Here is a 26,491-nt window from a genome sequence, read left to right as displayed (position 1 = left end):
CCCCAAAACAGATCTTAAAAAATAAAATAACAGACGTGTGCCTTGTTACGAGTCCATTATGTAATTGACCGTGAAAGAATTGTTGGTAACACTTTTCCTAAAAGTCGGGTCTATTAAGCACTTATAAGGCAATATAAAACGTATTACTGAAAAACTAATCAAGAATGAAAACTTATAACAACCTTTATAACATATTATAAGTGCTCATCATAATGCATTACAAGCTCTGCGTAACGGCACATCATAACTACCTTAATTTAACTAGTTATAAAGTATTTGTTATAAGTTATGCATAATTCTAAACATTCTAAAAAAGTGTTGTGAAGCATTATAATATATTACTATAAATAAGTAATAATAATACAGAACAATGGAGAATAAAAGAAAAGCAAGGCAACGACATTAAAAAACAAGCAGTAATGCAATACAGTGAGGACATGAATAACAAAAAATAAAAAATAAAAGATCAATTAAAAGCAATGTTGTAGAAGTGGGTCTTGAGCTGAGCTTTAAAAATGTCTACAGAGGCTGCCTGACGAAGGTACAGTGGGAGCTTGTTCCATGCCGACGGCCCGTAGAAGCAAAAAGCTGCTTCCCCGTATTTTTTTGTTGCCATTTTCTTAGGCAAAAATTCAATTCAGAATCAATAGTTCGCCCAATGGCAGTATGTACAAGGAGAAAAGCAGAGGGCCAAGAATCGAGCCCTGTGGAATACCAGAACTGATGTCGTGTTTGTCTGAGTCAAACTCGGCTAGATTGACAAAGTAACTTCTGTTTGATAGGTAGGAGGAAAACCAGGACAGGGCCGTACCAGACAGGCCTATCCAGTGCTCCAGACGCTGTATTAAAATGTAATGATCAATCGTGTCAAATGCAGCCGTTAGATCTAGAAGTAAGAGAACGGATACATGTTTCTTGTCAGCAGACACCCTAAGATCATTCATTACTTTTACAAGTGCTGTTTCTGTGCTGTGACCTTTCCTAAAGCCAGATTGGAATTTGTTGTGGACATTATTGTTCTGTAGAAACACATCCAATTGATGGAAGATGCATTTTTCTAAAACCTTGCCCAGAAAGGGTAGATTTGAAATGGGTCGATAGTTACCCAAAACAGCGGGATCAAGATTGTGTTTCTTGAGTAGGGGCCTAACTACAGCAGTCTTCAGTGAGTCTGGGAAGACGCCTGATTGTAGAGAGCTGTTTACAATTTTTAGGATATCTCCAATCACACTGTCTAAGACCTCTTTGAGAAAGGTGGTGGGAATTGTATCCAATGAACAGGAGGATGATGTCATCTGTGATATGGTTTTGCGGAGTTCGTCTTCATCAATTGCGCAGAACGATAATAGGCTCCCCCTGGAGAGATCTACCCTGGGACCATTAGCTGCTGTTTGAAGGTTTGCGCTAGCAGCAGCACCATTCATAATATCAGCTCTAATGTTAAAAAGATTGTTGTCAAAAAAGCATGCAAACTCATTACATTTAGCTTTAGAGGCTGGGAATGACTGCTTGTAGGACTGGGGGGGGTTTAAAAGTCGTTCAATGGTAGAGAATAGGACTCTGGCATTTTTCTTGTTCTCATTAATAATGCCAGAGAAATATGCCTGCCTTGCTAGACGCAAGGCTTTGTTATAGGTGACTTTTTAAGAATCTCTAGGTGGATGGTGAGTTTGTTTTTTCTCCAAGCTCGCTCAGCTCTACGACATTCTTGCTTCAGTGAGCGTGTATGCTCATTTATCCAGGGTGTTACTCTGGTGTTATGTTTCTTTTTTGTTTTCAAAGGAGCCACTATATCAGTAGGCCTATTATTATTATTACTGCATCATGATGCATTATAATGCATTATGACCAGCACTTATATACATTATCTTATTATAAGTTATAATACTTTATAAACCCTGTTATAGGTTATTATGCATAATTATAAAAAATATAGCAAGTATATTGTATTACTTGACACTGAAAATGAATTTGATTACTCGGTATAATTTCGAGAATAAATAAAACTGTTATAATGGCTTATAAGTGCATTATAACGCATTATAGACCTGACCTTAACATAGTCTTACCTTAAGTCTTACCAAAGGGTCTACTCATTCACGTAGACACAAATGTGCATGCAATACATGTGCAGTGTGCACACACCTGAATGTTTGAACACACAAAAATAAAAACTGCTAAGCGCCCCATGGTTCCAGAGGGACGCTGGGAGATTGTGGAGACAGAGTGGCACTTTATGAAAGAGACACGGGACATTTACTAGTCAAGTGTTAGAGTTAATGGTCTGGAAAGAGGGAGAATGAAGAAAGAGAGGAGGAAGGAAGGGAGGGATAGACAGAGTAGAGAGGAAAGAAAAGCATACACACAGATGGACAGAGGAATATTATGCATTCAGAACACATCTACATATCCTCTTAGCGTTTCTCTCTTCCCCTCTCCCATGGATACAGCTACTGAGTGGCTTTTCATGCACCAATTATGTGTAAATGCTGGACATTAAACTACCACAATTCCGGTATCACTGTGTGTATTCATGTTTATGCGTGTGGAGGTTCAAGGTGTTCTATTATACCATATGCACAATTGAAGGCAGGGAAACAACTTTGTGTGTGAGTGCATGTGTGCAATGTGAGTGCGCATGTATGCAGGCTATTGTGTGATCCATGAATGTGTGTGTGTGCATGTGCATGTGCGTGCGTGCGTGCGTGCGTGTGTGTGTGTGTGTGTGTGTGTGCGTGCGTGTGCAGTGCATATTATAGCGAATATTATTGTATGAACCATATGTGGACAGTGTAGACTTAAAACCAAACTAAATTTAACCAAACTAACTTTATGTGTGAATACAATGGTATTGCCCTATCTGTACGGTAGAGTATGTTAATGAAATATATAATTTAGTCTCCCTGCTTCTCTATTGCAACATTTAGGCCCTTACATACTCCAATTTTAGTCATCCACAAACCCATCTCTGTGAGGGGACCAATAGATTGCTGGGGACTATGGTCAACGAATTAGGGTTCACATGGTTAAAATACTTGCCTAACCATAGCCAACATCGATGGAAATATGAAATACTGTAACTTTGAGTCAACATGCACACAGACATATGTTTTTGTTGTTTTTTTCTCTTAAATTTACAGTAGCCAATTATTTTGTACACACTTTTCTCCCAATGTATTTGTTATTCCAACTGATGCCTCCCCACACACATGTCTGTTGTCACTGCTGTTCCCACTGGCTCACCTGCCACCTGGAGAAAATAGAGCGTTCATCCTACTCCTCCCGCGTACTTCCATCCATGATACATTAATTAGTTCTCTAATGTCCTACCATGCTGAGAGACCATCAATAGTGTTACATCACATATATTCAAAATGCACACACCGCTAGGCTCTCAGGATCGACCTATATACCAGCTACCATGCATGAACTATATTTGACTAAAATAGCTAAAAGAAGCTCACAATGTGTTGTTGTTTGTTGTGAGCTTGTAGATCTGCTATTTTCACAATCTCTTATGGGCTAAAATAATGACATACTGTATAATGAAAGCCAATGAGGAGCATATTTGGAATATTTACACAAAATAAAGATATTTAGAGAGTAATGGATGGCCATAGATAGATTGATAAAGTACAGTAAGTAGTGTAAATAGCAGATACAACTAGTATCAAGGTGTTTCAAGGTGTGGTTGCCCCGACACAAGTTGTGGGTTACAGCCACCTGGACCAAGTAGTATTTTGTCGTTTACGAACGAACAAAACAAATGAACCAGTTCATTTTGGTGAACAAAATGCACCCGTTCACTTTCCAATGCGAGGCGGTGAGCCTGTTCCGACTGCTCCAGGAGGGCGGGGTTGTGCCCTCCCGGCTCCCACAGCACCCAAACAGCCAGTCTAGAGGGGAAGGTGAATGATGCTGAATGACTGAGACCGAAATGGATATATATCGCTCTCTGCTGATTGACTGACTGTAGCCCTCTGGTTGCAATTACTACTTGCAACACATACAGTGCAAAACAATGTTATGATGATTATAGCGTTTAGAATTAGAAACACTAAACAATAGCTTTCTTTTTTTTACTGCACACTATTTTTCCACAGATGTAATGTATTTTTATGTGTTCATTTATTTATGTTCATCATGCTTATTTTTTTGTGGTGCAACCACTCCCTTACGGAGCTATGTGTGTGTGTGGGTGGGTGGCTGGCTGGCTGGGTATGAGCACGAAAACAGCATGGTCAGGGCTCCAGCGTGCGACCTATTAGGTCGCATATGCGACTTAATTTCTTAATGTGCGAGTTAAATTTGAACGAGGTCGCACCGGTGCTACTTATTGCTTTCACTCCCAGCCTCAACCATGAAGCACGGGCATTAGCGCGATAATAAAATATTACTTTATTCTCGCTCATTCCGCGCCTCCTCTCGCTCTTTCTCGCTCCCTCTCTGCCTGTCTGTCTGCACCGGTCTGCACACGACATGTGTGAGTTCAACAGCGGCGGCACGCTCACTGATCAACCCCGAAAAAAACGAAACTGATTTCAGCATCGGCTGTTGTATAAGTTTCCCTGGAGCGCACACATTTTACAACTATGATGACGCATGCTGTGCATTGCTGTCGCTGAATCCACGGAGACAGCAGACACAACATATGCGCCTCGTCCCCGACCCCAAACACGGTAAACTTGTTGTTGAAAAATAGCTTCCAATAGCTTGTTATTTTGCGTCGAGTAGCGCTGTGTGCAGGCCATAGACTGTATGCAGGCCAGGCTACATACATGATCGCCTCGAACAAAATACATCTCCCACGTGAAACCTGGTATATTCTTCGTCGTACAACGTGGTGTTGCATGCTGAAAATAGCAGATTTACAAGCTCACAACGCGTCCCGTCCACCACACGTTGTGAGCTTGTAGATCAGCACATGGAAACATGCAGGCTGAGACGTTTAGAAACTTTCCCCTTCACAATAAAAGCACATCAGCTTTCACATGTTCATTCCATATAAAGAAAAGACAGGAGGAAAGTGGGCAAGGATTATGAATTCGGTGGCATTTCACATTGCAAAAGTGTGCAGGAAGAGTGGGCAGTGGGCACCTCAGTGTTAAATATCCTTATTGGCCATTAGGTTGAACATGCCCATGCAGAAGGTGTCTCATTTCTGTTTCATATACAGTAGCCAAATGATAATAACGATATGGAAAAATGCACTATAGGTTAATTCATTATAATAATTTCCTATAGAATGTGTGTGACTGAGAAATATAACATATTATGTGCTTAATTTAAGGCATTTATGCTTCAGCCAAGAAAACCTTTGCTAGCCTTGGTGATAAGGTCATGTATTAATACAGCGCTGCGGCGCTATACAAATATACAAAGATTAGGTGCTACCTAATTTGTGGTGGCGCTACCAACTGAAAAGGTAGGTGGCACCAGTGCTACCTGTGAAAAAGTTAGTCTGGAGCCCTGAGCATGGTTGTTTTTCACCAAGGTTGCGCAACCTAACAAACACACAAATCCACACGCACGTATTAACTGTATGATTTCGGGTGTGCCAGTACAGTACAGTGACAGTACAGTACAGTAGAGGGTACAGTAGAGGGACTGGCACACAGTAACTCTGTCATTTCTCAACCGTTTCGCCGGAACCAGGCCGACCCCCTGGGTACGTTCCTGGGGGTCTAATGGTGTTATTTTTTACCCTGCATAGGTAGTCAGACTTTGAAAGTCCCTACCAAGTGTGGTAGCTTTCTATTTTCCTGTAGACATACATCAGAATGTGTTATGCACAGTAGCCACTGTGAATATACATGAATCCTCTCACTTACCAAAGTCAGAATCATAGAAGAGGACGAACTTCTGCCAGCCGTACTCGGAGACCACCTGCATGATGACGTCATTCAGGTAGACGGGCGGGCGGACCATCAGTGTGTAGTCATCTGTCCCGGGGATGCGGCTGGTCATCGGGCAGTTTGAGCGGGGCGTACCGGCCGGGGATCGCTGGATGAACAGGAGGGGGATGTGCATGGCGTCGGCCAGCGTCTGGAGGCTGCCGGCCGACATGCAACCGATGGAGCTCACCAATGCCAGGATGCCGCGGTTCATCAGCTCACATGCTGCGTTGGAAGGAAGGAAGAAAGAGAGAGGTGAGAGGTGACTGGTGAGGCATAGAGTTTGTGAATGCTCTGTGCTAAGATTTGTCATATTACACACCCATGTAAATAGAGAAAAAATTACAGCAGCAAAATTCACTGATACAAACTTCCTCTCTCTCATACACACAAGTAATCCCACACAAACTCAAACTTAGAGCGGACACAGATGCACATACAAGCCCGAGGATAAACTCAGGCACAGTTTCATTCTTGTGTGCATCTCACTCAAACCCAAACGCAGGTGCTGTGGTTGTTCCAAGACAGGAGCTCCCAGTTGCATTCCAACATTTCCTACAGTACATCTACAATAAACTTCATATAATCACCAAAGTATGCAATGGGCTTTGGCAATAAACTAATAACGTTACCACATGTGTTGTTCTTTTGGCATCCAAAAACAAAGCTTTTGCTTCCTCCAACATTCGCAAGGCACAGAGAATAAATTAAAGCTAAGGCTAGACATTGAGCCTAGTAGGCCTACAGCAGTATGGTCCCTGGCTTGCATTAACATTGCACTCCATCCAGGGGTGGTACACGACAAAATTACATTATAAAAACAGTGTATTAAAAGCTTCATTAAGTAATAGTGTGTATGTGTGGAAAGTGCATTTAAAAGTGTATAAAAAAGTCCATTACACAAAGTGCATTATAAAAAGGGACCCCATGAAAGCAAGAGCAGGCAGAAAGCCCTCTAGTTGTTAGTGTCTGACCTCAATGTTGTGTTTCACTTGCCTTGAACACTACATTGTTTCTCATCTCGCCTTCAAAATATACAACCTGCCGATACGAACCCGTGGACACCCTTATTCCCATAATCGATATAAGCAACGCCCCTACTTTGTCTACTTTCTCACAAAGGTCAAATTCCAGTCTTTTTGGTGACCTTTCACATTTCTTAAGGTCGTAGAAAATCGAGACCTAGGCCATTAGATTCAGCATCCTCAAAATATGGAGGTTAAGGTTAAGGTTTTTGACTGTTGCCAGATTGGGTGAGATAAGCAGCCGGGTCTATGAAAACAAACCCAAAAGATGCGATTAGGGCAGCTATTTAGCCGATCTACAAGCTCACAGTGAGCTTGTAACGAGTCCGACAACACTCTAGTCTATGGCCCAATGATCTCAATGGCCTCCCTCAAGCCCTGAGCCCTGAACCCTCATTGACTTTAGTGACGTCAGCCGTAAGTGCTTGAGGGTGAGAGGCTGCAAGGGCTCCAAATTGTTGTAAAGGGAATGGGACTTTGAAGATGAGAAGATGAGTCCGCCATTCATGACACTTTGCATCACTTAAAAAACTGTCCTTATTCACAGCCAGTGCTTTAAACATACAGTATACAGTATGTAACCAAAAAGGTGTAGCCTACCCTATTTGAAGAGTAACTTTACAAAACAAAACTGCATAGAGCTTAGTTCAACAAAAATAAAATCAATATAGGCATCAGCAGATTTTAGCATGAGATAACCCATAATACAGAAATGTCCATCTCTATTAAGCTTAGCATATTAATATTACGTCTATTAGTATTTAAGCTGATCTTTTTATTATTAGTTTTGTAAATACACTTTCCTGTGTGATAGGGGTTGTAATATTATAATTGCATTTCCATATTATTTCCATATAATTTTTATTATCATTTCTCATCATTCCCTTATTATTATTATTATTCATTATCCTAGTATCCTTCCATGTCATCTCTTTGAGAACAGTGAGAATTGTTTGTTGACATTATAAACGCGATTCATAACTAATTTGCATATTTATATTTATTGATTGACGTTAGGAGGATTCCTCTCATTCCCCTGGTAACGCTATGAACTGTGGGTAATTATTTTGCCAAAGTCAGCATCGATGCTGACTTGTTGCATAAAGGGGCGGGGCTGAGCCATCACTGACTTACCAATTTAAAATGGGACAGCCCTCAAGCCCTCGCAGACTTCACATGAACACGCACCTAAGTCAGTGAGGGCTCATTGAATCAGCAAGGGAGTGGATTGGAATTGGGCCTATCTATCTACGCCCGACTACATGAACCCTAGCGTAGCAGTGAAGCCTGAAGGGATTTGTTGTAGAGGGAAAAAAAGAGCTAGCAGACTTATAGACGTATATAGCCCCGGGTGACCACTCTCCACTATAGGGTTTCTGACGTGGAAGTGGAACTGCCATACCATGCACAGTAGTTAACACAGAGAAGAGCATAACATACAGTGGGGTGCTGTGGATTTTTTAACTAGTAGGGCTGTATTTTAATGACGTCAAGTGCATGTCACATGCACGCGCATGCATGTGCACATAGCCGATCAACTCGTGCTAGTTATATGATGGAAAACCAGCTATTCTAATGTAATTATATTTCTTATTATTTAGTTCCATTGAAAATTTGTTGTTTTTTATTTGTTGTTTAAATTAATTATTTTCCTTTTAGTTTTATATAAAATCCCTTTGCATTGTATACTCACCCTGCCTTAGATTATTTTGCTTTCAAAACCATGGTTTTAAAACAATCACAAGAACTTCCAACAACAGTCAGGGATAACCATGTGAGTTTCAGGTTTTGAGATCAATTTAGTAAATGAACAGAAGGCTAAATGGAAAGAAACTTTTGTAAAAATAAAACAATATGTAGGATAGGCATCAAAGCTTTGAGCTTCAGCCTAAGCCATTTCGATCAAACAGAAAGAAATTTGGATGTACAGTATATTTATGAATACTGTTGATGATTGAAAAGAAAAACAACTAAATGTTATTTCACTTAAGTTGTCTAAGAGTCACTATAATAACAGAAAACGCAACACTAGCGCAATGATAGCCACGAGGAGCCGATATATTTATATATACTTTTTTTTATATGGTCTTGGTAGAGAACGTAAACTCACATTTGTAATGATTATAATGCCTAATTCCAGTTTCCAGAAATAGAAAAATAACTCCCAACAGCTGAGAGTCGACAGGCGCACAGGTTTAGGCACGAAACAAACTTCTGGAATCTGGACACATGCATGTCTTCTTCGGTTGGTCGTTAGAACTAGGCTAAGCTACCTGCATGGTCGTTTATACAATGTAACTCAGAGGATGTGAAGTGACTAAAGTGAGAACATCAGGTAATGTTATATGCAAAGCATAACAAAGGAGCCTGTCAGCCAGGTATAGACGGCGCCACCGCTTGCGTTGTTATAGCTGTTGAGCGTGCCGTCAGCGTGCATTAGGGTGGCCACCTGCAAGACCTCAGAAAGGAGGACATTTTTGCGGGGCTCGCTCCCCCGACCCCCCCCCCCCCCCCCCAGATCCCCCCCCCCCCCCCCATATATTAATATTATTATTACTACTACTATTGCACCTGATTTTCACCACCATCATCTCCAGCATTATGTCCACAGAGAACATATATTTGCTAATTAAATTAACCTTTTTAAATTATAGGGTACCACAAAGGCCATTAATTTTATAATCAATTTATTTTATTTCATGTTTAGATATGTTTTATGTTTAATCTCTTTCTTGTGGGGTTTTTTATACAGTTTTATGGTCATCGGTGTGGGACATAGAATGATGCCAGTAGCCTATATGTTCACACAGCCTCCCTTTCTTTATGATGTCGAGTTCCTTGCTCCATTGCTCATTAAATGTAGTTTTTCATTTCGGCATATTTGGTTTATTTATCTCTGCATTAACTATACTAAAGTGATTGTGAGAGCACAACAAACAAACCGACCATCCCACTGGCAGTGTTGCCAGGTTTTGGAAGAGAACCAAGCAACCATGTCTATGAAAACAAGCCCAAAAGAAGCCTGACTAGGCTTAGTAGCCTATTATATAAAACAAGCCCAAAGTCGCTTATAATTAAGCGGACATGGCAACACTCTGAACGTCTCCACTCGCCTCTCTCTTTTTAAGGCCGGCTCGCTGCGGAGGCGGAGCTGAGCAGCGCTGCAGAGATTTTAATACCCAGGCAGACGACGTAAATGACAGTTATGACACAAGCACTGTAGGCTATATCTCAAAAAACCGGACAATTATGTGTCCGGCCAGAGGTTGAGGTGGGAGGAGGACAGGTGGGTCTAAAACCGGACTGTCCGGCGTGAAACCGGGCGTCTGGCCACCCTAGCGTGCATGTGCGTGCATGTGCGGGTGTGCGTGCGTGCAGCTTCAGAACTAATGGGGCGGTGCCCAGGCAGCCCTACCGCTAGCTCACCGCTGCTGGACAGAGGCTCCCATTGAGTCTGAGCATGTGGGCATTGTGGGGATAACCGATTTATCCTGGGGGCATCATCATACCCAGTGTAATTATAGTTTGATCTAGGCCAGGTGTGACTGTTTAAATGAGCCATCAGTCCTCTGTTCAACAAAAGCCATGGGTTATTTCAGGCAAGCAAGGCCTCATGTACCCTTATGAATTGATGCATGAGAAGGAGATCGACTGAAGTACTTTAAACTCTGTAGTCCCTGTACATGTCCAAAGTTTGAGGAATTAATTAAACCGCAATAGGTCTCACGATAAAGGTGGTCACTGGCTGCAACTCTCAAGAACACTGAACCATTGAGTCCGTTTCAGTGATATGAGCTCCACACACTGGCCATTATTAGTGTGCATACGGATATTATGTGTGCGTGAGAATTGCATTATATCAGAACTGGGTGAATGTGAGCTATTAAAGCCAGTCAAAAAGTAGTAAATAGTAATAAATCTACATTATCCAGATTCCACTGCTATAATAGATGTAAGCCTAAACTCAATTAGTGGAATAGTCTACTAATCGATTGAGGGAGTCTGATTTGAGTGCCGGTGCAACATGATGTTGTACTTTCCCAGAGTATGAATGAATAATAGGTCTTTAGAGATTGGCAGTCAAATCAGACTGATTCATCAAAAAATATTTATAGGCAACATTTGGCGATCAGATTTGACTATACATTCTTAGTCGGGGGCGACGGGGACAGGCCTAAATAGATTTCAGTCAGGCTATAAGCTCATTAGCTTGCTATAGTGTGGCTATACTGTACAGTATAGCATATTAGCTTAGCATCATCAAGGCTTTGGCTAATGGAAAGCTTTTCTAATCCCTTACTTATTAGGGCACTTTGGAGAATTAGTGCCCTCATCCACTCTACATCACACACTCTTAAGTCTGCAGGGGGGCTCAGCGCTAGGCTCATTTAAGTTCTTTGCTAATGACTTAGGGCCCATGTTGAAGCAGTTTTATGTTACAGTAGCCTACATCACAACAACATTTGCAACACTTAATCAGTTAAACCAACCTACTTTGTCATGCAATGAATGAAGGTGACGGGAAATAACGATTGAAGTTACAATAGGTTTGTATAGGAATGGGGCATGTCTGATCAAATTGATATCAAATATCTAAATACTGATACTGATACTGAAATACTATTTGCCTTAAAGTGACTGCAAAAAATGCTGCTGTTTAATGGTATGTTCAAACTGTACTAAATTGTTGAAAAACCTATTACCAATAAACATATTAAAATAAAATAAAAAATGCTGCTGTTTGTTTAAAAAAAGCTTTATATCCTCATGTATAACTTGTAGGCTATAACAATGCAATGTGACACATAGCTCTGCTGTACCTCCTCCAACTGTATATACTTTCCCCATTTTCAACTGTTTTTATTGTATTTTGACACTTGCTTTGGCAAGGTCAATTTTGCATGCCAAGAAAGCTCCTTTGAATTGAATTGAAATATCTCTTTAATGTGGTTAAAGAAGAAGAAGGGAGGGAAAGGGCTAGTGCTGGTGTGAAATGACTTTAGCTTAACCATACATAGATGGTAAGGTCTAGGGGTGCTGGTGTGAAATGACTTTAGCTTAACCATACATACAGTAGATGGTCCAGCAAACAAATGAGGATATAACCTTTCTGTCATTCTGTGTCTTATACTGAGAGCTCAATCTAAGGTCTGACTGCTTTTAAGAAGCAAGAAACTATAGTCTATCCAGGTATTCAGAGTATGTTAAAACATTATATCACTGTGTGTAGTAGATTTGAGAGAGACATGTGGGTTCAGCTTGATATATAGATGTTTAAATAACCTCAGGCATTGACCCTTTGGATAAATCACAGGAATCCAATGTTTATTTCAAGATACTGTCTCGCTAGGGGTGGGTGGGTGTGTGTGTGTGTGTGTGTGTGTGTGTGTGTGTGTGTGTGTGTGCGTGCGTGCGTGCGTGCATGCGTATGTGTGTGTGCATGTGTTGCAGTAGTAGTCTCTACATCAGATCATGTTATTGAGCTCTCTCTCTATACCTTGTTGGTCTGTCAGAATAAATGGACTGCCCACACTACACTTGCACCCAGCTGTGACCGATGCGTCCCTCAACGTTTCTTATCTGTTTCACCACCCAGGAGGCCAGGACCACCACCGTCAACCCCACCCACCCACCCAACCACAATATGTGAAGCAGATAAATCAATACCAATGTCAGGGGACAAGTGAAAAAACAACACAGCAGCAACACAGTCTGTGAGCAACTTTCTTGCATTGACAAATAGAATGGGAACAGAGTTTTGGAAGGAGAGCCTTTCAACAAGTAAACATAGCTGCATTACATTGTATTATTTCAACCCTCACTTGCATTGTACGTCGGATTGAGGCCCGTTTCTGGTTTGTCTTGACGTGACACAGTCATGCAGAGAATACAGTATATTTTTAATAAGGCCCGGTCCCAGAATGAGACTAGTGATCAAGTCAGGCACTGGACTGGAACTGTATTTAATACCAGCTCCACACTCACCCTGTCCTTTCAACCAGAAGCAATCACATTCAATTAACAAGTACACACATGCTCCCATGCAACAGGCCACACACAATTGACCAGCAAACCTATCTCCCTGTCTATAGGGCCAGTGAACAAGTCATCTCTCAAGAGAGATTCAGCTGCAAAAACAAATCATTTCTGTCGCTTTACCGAACAGGTTGACAAGTAGGCCTAAACAAAAAGATAATTGTTGACCCACATAACCCTATAGCTGGCGAGGGCAATTTCTAGCCTCCAAACTGCATACACCTGTACCACTGCAATTACTCATAGTACTGCTGGCATCCATCACCTGCACACTAAGTTTACTATCCTAATAATAATAGAGCGAATGTCTGAATGTCTGTCTGTCTGTCTGTCTGTCTGTCTGTCAGAAACAAACACTTATCTCCTCATTGCCTGCACCAATCGCTCCCACTTTTCACACAGGCATTGACCATAATAATATGGAGGTCTTAACGAAGCCATTTTTCCAATAAGATTAATAATGAATTTATTAGTGAATAAAAACCAGTTTATTTGTCCGTGCTCTATCTCCGACCGAGCCACACTATTAGCACACATCTCTCCATGCCAAAATAAATCTGCACGCTCCCACAATCCAGCTAGGCTACTTTTTTACCGACGCAACTGTCATATTTACTGTACAGATATTGTTTTTACATCACCACACGATCATGGAGAATTGTAACTTGAAGAATTGTGTGCCTGTGGAGGGGGTGTGGGACGCATTATTCGATAGGTCACCGTTTGTAGTGTGACGTAGGAAGCGAAACCCAGCCCCGTCGGAGCATCTGTTCTGTATACGTGTTGGATGTGAATGACCAGCGACACACAGCCAGGACTGCAGCCGCTCCGAGGACACTGTTTCTGGGCTTATGATCAGCGACACAGCCAGGACTGCAGCCGCTCCGCCGCTATATATAAATGCACCATTTACACTGTCCGCCCCCTCCTCAACCACCTCCTTCGCCGTGCATTACACATGGGCTACATGCACGCTCAAAGCCTGGACACTGACAACGACAGCTTACAGCCCTGCGCGCACCCAGCGTGGCTGCGTGACACACTGAACAGCACGATCACAACGGAATGCTTATCTGTCGGGGTCTCGGGGTGGCCAAATGGAGACATTTGGAGAAGACAGATCCCGTGCCGTCGGAACAACACAATGACAAAATACATACAGACAGATGCAATGACAACGACACGTTCCTAAATCACACAAAACATCTAATTCTTATCCTGATTATATAAAGAACAAACTACAACTTGCTTTGAAGCCCAAAAAGCCAACCTCCGCGTTCACCGTTTAATAGCTTATATCTCCACGGGCAGCAGACGGTGAGCGGTTAGGGACCGTCTACAAAGTGCAACACCGACCTTGAAAATATTCAATAACTTTCATTTATAGGCAGAATATCACCACCATATTTACATCACACATCAATGGTGTACTTATGATTGTACTACAGCATTTAATTAGCCTATACTTTAGTGCCCAACCCAACTTCCCAAGACCATCTGTAAACAATTCCCCCCCCTATCAGTAATGTGATCTATTACATCACACACTGAACATGATTTGCTGTTTGCATATATTCAGAACGGGTAAGGACTAGTACTCCTAATGCACAATGAAGCAAAAAAGATTGTGATCTAGATTCAGACACCTATATGTGATCTCAATAAAAAATTTGAGCAAGAATCGTGCAGCACTAGTTGGCTGTCCAATTCATTTTAGTTACTGTTTTTGCTACAAGAGAAAGGTTTAATTCAAGCACGTTGATGTTGTCTGTTTAAAGGTGTAGTGAAACGGAAATGGTGGACATTTTATTTTGAAGTTTCAGCTTGAAACGCTGGATCTGAAGTTTCTGAACCAATCAGAGCTATGGGGTTTTAAGTCTGTGACTTCCTCTCACGTGCAGTGTCGTTTGTAAACAAAGTGACAGAGGGATTATTTCTAACCTATACACAACCTACAGTATATACATATTTTAGCGTGATGATTAAGTTAAAAACGAGTAATACACTGTCTGGATGTGATCTTGAATGAGAACGGAACGGAGTAGTTCTTTAATCAAAACCAGCTGTGTTGGAGGACAATGAAGCAATGGCAATCAAACTGGTGAGCTTCATTTTTATTGGCTTTTTTTTTTTTTTTATATATTTTTATATACTTTTGATATAAAAACACAAAAATTTGAATTTGCCCATTTTTTGGTATGCCCATATGATGACCACGGATCACTACACCTTTAAAACCACAGTAGTTGGCTCCAGATGCCACATTTTGAATATAGTAAAGTTCAGCAACTACAGACTAAAGACAATAAATATTTTCATGGAAAAAATGAGAATTGTGTGAGAATCGGGATCTCAATTATTTTTGCAAGAATCGTGCAGCACTACTATACCTTCTGCAGAGAGCACCACGCCGAGCATGATTCCTTCTGTACTGTTCATTCAAACCTTTATTTATTCTCGAAAGACATTGAGGTCATCCTCATTTGCAGTGTCGGCGAGATACACATAAAACATAATACAATATTTCAAAGAAATAAACAGAACAGAACAGTAACATTTCCTCATCACGTGACGTAGCACGTAGGCTACAGTTGCAGACACTTGGGGGTAAGTCTGCAATCAAAGATTTAAATTGACCGTATGTTATGGGAGAACAGATCTTTAATTTAAGCTGTAGGTCATTCCACGTGGTTGGGGCACTAAAACAAAAGGCTCTGTGTTTACATCTGGGATCTTTAGTGTGAGCCAGTGACTGGAGCGTGTCCTATACGGTACAGGCTTCCAATCCAGCAGATCTTTAAAATACAACGGTAAAGTTCCATCAATTGCTTTAAAGATAAACAGATACCAATGTTTGTTTCGCCTGTCTGCCAAGGAGGGCCAACCCACTCTGTCATATAGGATGCATTGATGAGTTCTATAAGGTTCACCAGATATAAATCGCAGAGCAAAATGATGAAATGCATCCTTAAGGGCTTGAGGACAGAAGGAGCAGCTATTCCATATAATATATATGCTCCTTCTGTCCTCAAGCTGTCATATTATGACAGCTCCATATTCCAACACAGAAAGAAAGACTGCTTCAATAACCCTTTTCCTACTGTATGTATGTGTGAACATACTAGAGGTGTGCATTGGCACTGCCCTTACAATTCATCAGGTAACGATTTGAGTTGATTCTACGATGCATTGCAATGCATCACACTTTTCTATATTACTGGCACAACATGGCACATTTTTCATCAGTCAATATACAAGCAGTCAGATATACTGAACGACATATTTTATTTAGAATTATATACAGTATTATAATTATATATATATATATATAATTATATTTAGGATTCGAATATTGATTGTCACATTGCTGCATTGCATTGCTTCATGGCCGAATCGCGATGCATTGCTGAATCGATTATTTCTGGAACATACAGTACTTGTGAGGACTTCAGAATTTTAGAACTGCATTGAAAGTGATTGAATATGGCCAAAAAATAGTGACACGTTGTGGGCTTGCCGATCGGCTCATTTTAGAATAGGATAGCATTCCCGAGCCAATACTTTGATGACCAGCAGAGAGACTCAATGGTCTCCTACTGAGCAGCCACCCGGTCACTGGAATGCGCCAAATAAAAGGCTTCATGGTGTGAGTAGCCTCGGTACCAGGCTTTCATTTTCGTCGGCGCAAAAAATGAAAGCCTGGAGGAACGCATTGGCCGCTCTGGTCTAAAAGTGGGAGTCAACCCTTCTGGGTGGGCGTCGCTCCAAATGATGTGATGTACTGTAGCGCTGCACTAGATGACGGGGCCGGGGGTGACTGACAGATCGGTGAGATCTGTCACATTAGCTCAGGATATGGCGTGAGTAATTGATAGAAAATATGTAATATTTGGGGGTGAAGTGAACTACTCCTTTAAAAGCGTCGATGTGGATATGACACAAACCTGAATATTTTCCTAATGTAAACCTATTTAAAAAAAAAAACAACAATAAAACATTCATTTCTGTTGAGAGAAACAGCAGCACGCACGCATGCATGCGCGCACGCACGCGCACGCACGCACGCACGCACGCACGCACGCACACACACACACACACACACACGCACGCACACACACACACACACACACACACACACACACACACACACACACACACACACACACACACACACACACACACACACACACACACACACACACACACACACACACACACACACACACACACACACACACACACACAGTGTGTAGGGATAATGATGCACAGCAGTATACAGTGTAGTGTGGCGGTGAATGTGGTAGTAAACACATTCAAATCTCATTTCAGCCGATGCAGTTATCCCAGCATCATACAGTATTCATATGCATTTGAAACCATAGCAGACACTGCAAATTGTCAGCTCTACGATGATAACAATAACAACACACGTCTGTGTGTGTGTGTGTGTGTGTGTGTGTGTGTGAATGACCTATTTGTGTCAACAGTATTCTCCCAGATCTGTAGATTAAAAAGCACTGTGATCCATCAGTGAGAGAGAGAGAAAAGACAGAGATTATAAGCCTTAGTTGTACTTGTGCCTCGTGTCACACAACAAAAATAGCCGATCTACAAGCTCAAAATACGCAGCGGTGCGACACGTTGTGGCGCGTTGTGACCTTGCAGATCTGCTATTTTCGACATGCGACACCGCCGTGCAACCAAGTATACTGTGTATCAGGCAATGTTGTGCCGTCAGCCTGATATAAAAAATAAGAAAGTGTGTGTATAGATATATGTCCATATGTTCATATGTGTGTTCATGTGTTCATATGTGTGTGTGAGAGAGAGAGTCGGTGCGGTAGACCGGCTGATATAATGTTCTATAGGGAATTAGCAGTTGAATTATGGCACATGGTGGTGCAGACCTTGGTACCGTATGGATTGTCTGTCTCTCTCTACTTTGTCTCTCTAGCAACACTCCTCTTTTCTCCACACTCGCTCCCTCAATCATCCTCTCTCCTCCATCTCCCTTTCTTTCTCCATATACCCATCAACCCCCGTGGGTGAACTGTCTGCTGTGCAGCTCTTTGCAGTCTTTTGAATGCACCAGGTCAAATGTTTTCAATAATAGCCACATTAACCCTGGTGTTGGGGATTCGACCATGAAAACTGCTTTGGGGGGATAACTGACCACTGCATGTCAGATAGATTCATGTTCAGCTCTTTACTGAAGGATTGTGGCATTACAATGGTGCATATGAACCAGAAGGTTCTGAACTAAAATACTCATTCCCTGAAGAAGACCTCCTAGGTCGAAACGTTGGATAATAATACATATACAGCATCGTGGCTACGTGTGTGCAGCCTTTTTCTCATTTTTGAGTGGTGCAACCGCACTCCAAGGAACAGCAATGTCCGTGTTCACCTACCTATGTACCTATGTGGCCATGAGCACCAGTATATGACTGTGAGGAGTACCAGTAGGGGGCGCGGTTGTGCCAGAAACGGAGAGAGAGAGATAGTATTAGTGCTGCACTGTTGCCTGCTAATGAGATCACTCAGTGTGATTTTTACTTATTTACTGCCTTAGGCCAGCACCTCACCAACACTGGTGTGCGCCCTTTCCTGTTTTGTCTATCTGAACTAAAATACACCAGAATAAAGATACATGAGCTCCATTTGTAACCTCTTATCTACGCTTCAGCTCCAAGAAGAGGTTACGTATCAGGTTATCCCTGCATCGGTAGAACGGGGATTGAGCCGTCCAATGTATCGTCTCCAAAAAGTAAAGGCATAAAACTTTAAGGCCTAGATTTTGAAGGTGCGTTTTACCATGTGGTAATACATAAATTGGCCTCGCTGTGCGCACATTCGTATTATGAAAGGCATATCGGCCCGTGTTGAACGCACTCGGCCCGTGTTGAACGCACACACATTATGGCATACGGCGTTCCTGAATATTTTAGCATTGTGGGAGTGTCCATATGTTAATTATTTTCGCTTTGTGCAATTTGCTATTAAGCCCCTTGACCTAAAGACACTCAGCGCATAACGATTAGACGTGGGTCTGACCACCTCATAAACGCAACAAGCACTGTTTGATTTTACACTTGAGCGGCTCTGGGAGGCTGGTAGAGTGTTGCCATGTCTGTTTATTATAAGCGGCTTCTTTTTCTGTAAAGTTGCTTGTAAATATTGGTAGTTGTACTATTTTGTGGTTGCTTTTCTTGTTTCTAAAGTGGTTATTTGGGCTTTTCTCCTAATGTTGTTTAAACCAGTGATCCTCACACAGCACATTCCCATGTCAAGGATCCCCAGATGAATGTATTTGCCCAACTAAGGACGGCTAATCCAAAAATTAAATAAAAAAATTCCAAGATTACTTTTGAAAATAGCAGATCTATACCAGCTCACAATGCATCACATTCATTCATTAAAACTATGAACTCTGACTGCAGGGGGATATATATAATGATCATTATAACAATGTGCAAGAACATATTTAAAAAGAAGGAAGAACTTTATATTTGTGGACAATCAAAATATGTTTTTTTATTTTAATGTGGTGTCATTAAAATTTATCTGGATATGGCAGACTCACTATCTAGAAAATAGAAACATGGCACTTCATTTAAAATAGGTTGCAGACCCCTGTTATATGCGCTTATTTTTATAGACCTATTTACTTGTTTCTATGAGACATGGCAACAGCCTTTTTTTGCGTCTTTCTTTTGTAAAATGTTGAGATTAGAAACGGCCATAATTCTTTCATTTCTCAACCTTAAAAATAAATAAAAACATCTCCATAATCCTTGGGAAGTTTGCTTTCATATGCTGTATCACACCCGATTCAAGTCTTCTTCAATAAAATGCTACGAGCGAACTCAGCGAAGACCATACCATCGGGGCCACAGCATTACGCAGCACGCATTCAACTCATTCCTTCGTCGTGACTTGAATGAAATAAAATATAATAAACGTTATTTTACTGGTGTTTTTCAATAGAAACAAATAAAGAGCGTGTGTAGGCTACTGTGTGCAAGTGCAACAGTGCATATACATGCATGCACTAGGCTATATTTCTTCCGTGTCGGGATGGTGATTGAGCTCTTCAAGTTCACAGCCCGTTTGTCTTTCATAAAAAAACGTTGATATTAGCCTATAAACACTCATGGTTCTCTCATTTCTCAACCGTTTTATTAAATGTAAAAATCTCCATATTCCTTAGGAATCTTGCTTTCATTCGCTGTATGGTACATGGTAGGTGGGTCTGTTCTTTTGAGGCATAAAGGTGATAGCATGCAGTGCAATAGGAATAATTAACCCAAATGTGACAAAGTCATGTCATGTCTTCTATGGTGCCAGGCTGCCAGCCTGAAGAAATGTAATACCACGATCCCCAAAGTGCGCATTCCGTATGTGACATCAGCTGACTGGTAAAGAGAATAGTACGGACATGTTGATTGGGTACGTCTCAAACACGCCTTAAACACACCCATGACTAATTCAAGGCCGTTTTGCGCAATGCACGGGGTGTCGAAAGCGCTTCTTAACTCATCGATTGCGCAAAACGCTCTAAAGCGTTTTATTAATATCGAACGCCGTCTGCGCATAACGCTCTAAAGCGTTTTATTGGTTTTTTTTATGATTAATGTGCTTCATATTTATACGCGCCCGGACAACATAGAAAGTAACACCGATGTCTCTAGGAAGGTCCTCTTATGTGATCCGGGAGTTAAAAGCCCCCCCCTCCTGAAAAGAGGTCTGGTCTATGCTGCATGCCGTATCCATTACGACGTACTGGAGGCGGCCTCGCCGGCATGCACGGCATAGACCAACGCAGATGTCAAGGGGATCTAAAATGGAGGTACCCATGCTAGTGTGTGTGTGAATACACTTGATTCCCCTCCCCTCCTGTTTCTACATGGTTTCTCCCGAGGCAGCAATGTAGCCCCCCCCCTCTTCGTTTCGGATCGTCGCATTTCAGTTTCAGTCCCCCCCCCACTCACTTACCCACTGTGGCTGTGCCTCGAACTGCCTTTCACCGCTGCTTCGTCCTCTCATTCTCGGAAAGAAATAGCCCTCTGCCCGACGTTACTAGGAGAGATCACCGCCGTGGAACCCCCCCCAGGCCCGCGTTGTGATCGCTTTGCATCTCTCTCATTCTCGGAAAAAGGATATAACGCCTCCAACTGCAACCGCCGCTTCGTCCTCTCATTCACTCGGAAAAATAGCCCTCTGCCCGACGTTACTAGGAGAGATCACCGCCGTGGAACCCCCCCCAGGCCCGCGTTGCGATCGCTTTCCACCTCGTCCTCTCATTCTCGAAAAAAGAGAGCCCTCTGCCCGTATATAAGAATAATCTGCAACGGTCGCCATGTCATAATGATACGCGAAACGAATGACGTATTATGAGAGAGATGATCAACTGGCCGCTTTATATGTCTTGACCACCCATGTTTGGGCAAATAAGCCCGTATAGCGATTCTCGACTCGACACCGTGGATCACCATTAGCCATAGAGCCTTCGCCAGGCAACACTATCCGTACTCCGTAGTGTGGTTGTAACCGACTTTTTATTCATTATAATTGCAGTGATAAGACCGCAATGAAGGCGTCTGCGACGTAATCGACCCGTTTGTAATGTACAGTATAACGAATACACATTGATTAGAGTCTCTCTCTCTCCTCCTTTCCACCGCTTATCTCTCCTGAGGTTCTTTGCCCCAGAACATGTCCAGACATGTCTGTCAACAACGACTAACGTGTCTCACCGTTACACAATACACTATAGTTCTGAAACGATCGGAAGGTAGACTGGCTGGTACACTGATCAAGACATGTGTTGCCCCCCCCTGTTACTGAGACAATTTCAGATATGTCTATAGTATGTACATGTCGCTATATGCCTTGTCTAAAATACTATTTTTCAGAGAGGATTTCAGAGAATGAAGGACCTGAAGAACTATTATTCACAAAATAAGGCCTATAGCGACATGTACATAATATATTCCGTATGAAACAGAAGACTCTCTGCTTTCATAAGAAAAAAACTAATACTGTAATAATAATAAAAATCACACCCCTGTGAAGTGAGCAGTGCAATGTTGCACAACATTGCACTGCTCACTTCACAGGGGTGTGATTTTCATTATTATTACAGTAGAAGTATTTTTCTTATGAAAGCAGAGAGTCTTCTGTTTCATACGGTATATAGTATGTACATGTCGCTATATGCCTTATTTTGTGAATATTTAGTTGTCAGTTCCTTGTCTTGTCTAAAATACTCTGAGGATTTCAGAAAATGCATGGACCTGAAGAACCATTATTCACAAAATAAGGCCTATAGCGACATGTACATATGATATACCGTATGAAACAGAAGACTCTCTGCTTTCATAAGAAAAAAACTAATACTGTAATAATAATAAAAATCACACCCCTGTGAAGTGAGCAGTGCAATGTTGCACAACATTGCACTGCTCACTTCACAGGGGTGTGATTTTCATTATTATTACAGTAGAAGTATTTTTCTTATGAAAGCAGAGAGTCTTCTGTTTCATACGGTATATAGTATGTACATGTCGCTATATGCCTTATTTTGTGAATATTTAGTTGTCAGTTCCTTGTCTTGTCTAAAATACTCTGAGGATTTCAGAAAATGCATGGACCTGAAGAACCATTATTCACAAAATAAGGCCTATAGCGACATGTACATATGATATACCGTATGAAACAGAAGACTCTCTGCTTTCATAAGAAAAATACTTCTACTGTAATAATAATAAAAATCACACCCATGTGAAGTGAGCAGTGCAATGTTGTGCAACATTGCACTGCTCACTTCACAGGGGTGTGATTTGTATTATTATTACAGTAGAAGTATTTTTCTTATGAAAGCAGAGAGTCTTCTGTTTCATACGGTATATCATATGTACATGTCGCTATAGGCCTTATTTTGTGAATAATGGTTCTTCAGGTCCATGCATTTTCTGAAATCCTCTCTGGTGGGCGCAAGCTGCATTCAACAGCCAATTACTGACAAACTATACATGGGACCATGTGTATTTGTTTTCCTCCTAAAAGTAGACATTCAGGGCTTTCATTCAGTGTGTAGTATGTATATGATATTATTTGTGTTCATTTGTATATCTGTCTGTCAATGTCTGTCAACTTCAACCTTCCATATCTCTGCTGTTTTTTCAAAAGAGCAGCGTGCAGCGAAAAGCAGGTTTTAGAAAAAGGTCAATATCTCCAGAATGGAAGATGGTAGAATCATATTTTTTTTTTTTAATTGAAGTGGACTAGTTTGGCGTTCTTTTGATTTATGCGATGTGCGATGTGCTATAAGAGGCCCCTCGCTGTGGGCCCCTAAAAAGTTAAAAAGTCCAATGTTAATCGTGTAGCACAAGCAATCCTGAGTAGAATTTCAACAGTTAGCAATCAATGTGTTAACATGCCCAAAATTGCAATATGACATACCACACGCCCCCAGCTCTAAAAACTGTAATATGATTAGTAATATTATTGGAACTGGTTAATCGACCTGTAAGTCAGGGGTGAAACAACCACTTACAAAGCGGTTGTTTGTCAGCCAGTAACCTACCATGTTTTCCCAATACAATCTTACGGAAACAGTACTGCACATGCGTACGGGGGTTGACTGGACTACATTTTTATTTAAGCCTGATTTAAGCAGTTGTAGATATGAGGTTACAAATGGAGCTATGACTAGTACGAACTACTGTAGGATAACAGGTGGTATAGCAACAAACAGCTGATGAGGAAGGAAGAAGGTACAAAGTTGTACAAATCAACTTGATGCTTAAAAATAAGAGAACTTCAAAATAAATTCACACTTGGCATGTTATTATATAGGTGGAATAAAGTAACACAATTGATTAAAATAAAGCATGAATGAAATAATGAAAAAGGAAATACCGGTAAATATATAAATAAATACATATAAGATTGGCTATTTAATATGTAAAAGTGGTTAACCTAAGCCGCACTTTGCCCGCAAGGACATTTTCTTGCGCCCATGGATGCACAAGGACACTTTTAGCAACCTTGGGTGTGTGGACTTAAGTGCAAATACACACACATCACATCATGCAACACAACATAATTTGCACATAGTGTACATATGAAAGTGCCAATATAGAAATAAGCCGCTGGCTATTTTTTAAAATTTATCCTATTGATAATGGTGTGAAAATGTATGTATTTTTAGTTTTTTACATGTTTACATGTTTATTATCAAAAAGGATTAAGAGGTCTAAGTCTCATCCTCAAGCTCTCTTTACATTCATTCATTCCAACCTCTCTTCCTTCCTCTGTCCTCTTCTACATCACGCACGCACGCACGCACGCACGCGTCCCATCCCGTCCCGTCTTTCTTCATCTGCATACACTCCTCTCAGCACAACCTCCCCCATCCATCCACATCCTCTTCTACAGCGCCACTCAGGTCCTTATGATGTCGAGCACTGCCTTCGCTCATCTCGCTCATCCCTCTCTCCATGTCTCCCCATCTCCCTTCATCCCCCCCCCCCCACACACATGCACAACGCGAGCACTACCCATCCTCATTTAAATACGTCACCCCCATAAGACGTGACTTAACGGCGCATATTTCCACCTCCAAGGACCTGCTTCATTTATTCTCTTTCAATCTCCTTCCCTCCATCCGTCCCCTCTCCTCCCCTCTCCATTTATCTCTCCCACCCGCCTTCCCGTGGTTGCAGCTGTATGTAGACTTAAAGTGGCCTCAGCTGTACATATGGACTTAATCCGCCTCCCCGGCCTTCAGTCATCCCTCTCTCAACACTCACTGCTGTATATCTGCCTGGCTCCCAGCACCAGTGGTGGAAAGTAAGTAAGTGGATTTACTCAAATACTGTGTACAATTACCAGTAAGACGCCTGAGGGCGAGAAGCAACCTCGCCCTTTAGGGCACGCATCCGCCTGGGTGACAGCAGACTGCTGGGCGAGCACTGGCACTTTGGAATGGATGGCCAGATCAACATATTCGCCTGGGTGACAGCAGACTGCTGGGCAAGCGCTTAATTATTATTTTTTAAGAATTTAAAGACTGACAGGAAAGAGGAGAGAGAGATTGGGAGAGACATGCAGCAAATTGGTTGTCATGAACGGGACTCGAACACGCAACGTGCTGTCAGGCCAAAGCCTATATGTGGCATGTGCCTGGACCACTTCGCCAGCAGGCACCCCGAGACTTTGTATATCTGCCTATAGCTCCCAGTGCTCTACCTTCCTCATACTCTCATTTCTTATTCTCTCATCGTCTCTACCTCCCCTCCTCCACTTTCCTTCCTCTCCTCCGTGCCGTCTGCTAGCCACTTGAACCTCATCATCCATATTCCGGGGGGAACATTAGCCAAAAACAGCAGATCTATACAAGCTGACAATGCGTCGCCTGCACACAACGTGTCGACCATGGAGGTACCACTTAACAGGCCACATATGTGATGTGGTCAGTCGGGTGGGCTGTGTGCTCAGAGCACATTGATTTTAATGATCAATCAATTGATTGTGTTCCAACCATTTTTGTGTTGGACCAATGGAACCAACAGCAGTATCACAATGAAAACTCTCTTTTCAAGGTACCATACATTTCTTTATCAAGAATAAAAAAGTCTGCACATTATTGCTCCCAGTTGTATTCTTTACTTAAATGTGGTAACGTTTCGGGCCGCAGCCCTTCCTCAGACATTCACACAAATGAGTATAGACAATAATACATTTATACCACACCACATTATATTTGTGGCCCTGTGGCTCATCCACCATCAGTGCTCAATCATTGTCACCGGTCAGGTGACATTGACATTAGTGATTAATACAAGTCTCAGTGTAAATCATCACATTACATCACCAGAATATAATACAATACATTCCTGTTTCCAGAATTTTACAGACATTGTAAATGTACACAAAAGGACAAAGTCATCATACCTCTTGTCTACCGGTACTCTGAATGCAAATAAAAAGACAGGGACAAAAATACATTATGATCACAAATAAAAAACGACAATGATTGGGGAGTGATGGTGGATGGGCCACAGGTGTGGAGTGTCACACTTGTATTATTGTCTATACTCATTTGTGTGAAGGTCTGTGGAAGGGCTGCGGTCCAACACAGTAATTGTGTGCAGACATTTTTATTCTTGTTATGTGACTTTGTTTGATCCGGCACTCAGCCTACTAATGTACTTGGATGTGCATGTCTGTTGGCTGTTTTTCAGCTTCCTCCGCTACCAATACCATACATTTCTTTAATATAATTGTCTTTGAATTTGACTGTTACTGTATTAACCATAGAATCTTAGTGTTTTGCCAATCATTTGGGGGCCCAATTGCAATATCGTCACAGCCCACCAAGGGTTTAATTGGTTAGGCGTTCCATCCATCCAGTGTAGATTCCTCTGTGTGTGTGCCGCCGCTCACTGTGGGCAGGAGATGAATCAGCCCCCTGACTGTTCATGGCCCCCCGGGGGCTTCTTTACGTGCTGTCACCTCCTGAGGACACAG

The 26,491-nt window shown here is 41.8% G+C and overlaps 1 protein-coding gene across 2 annotated transcripts in view; it reads right to left on the bottom strand.

Moving 5' to 3' along the window:
• The window catches only part of grid2 (glutamate receptor, ionotropic, delta 2), a 765,355-nt gene that overhangs the window by 315,328 nt on the left and 423,536 nt on the right, over positions 1–26,491 (bottom strand). The window contains exon 3 of one of the 2 annotated variants that reach the window (XM_083784600.1): positions 5,832–6,119. The exons of the other annotated variant lie outside the window; for it this stretch is intronic. Coding sequence (XP_083640726.1) covers positions 5,832–6,119 — 288 coding nt within the window. The remainder of the gene's footprint in view (positions 1–5,831; positions 6,120–26,491) is intronic. 2 annotated transcript variants of the gene reach the window in all.

This window comes from Protomyctophum parallelum (genome assembly GCF_964188405.1).
Source record: "Protomyctophum parallelum genome assembly, chromosome: 15".
In the NCBI taxonomy this organism is placed as follows: Eukaryota; Metazoa; Chordata; class Actinopteri; order Myctophiformes; family Myctophidae; genus Protomyctophum; species Protomyctophum parallelum.
The sequence above is the reverse complement of the archived record's forward strand: the minus strand, read 5'-3'. Positions and strand labels throughout refer to the sequence as shown.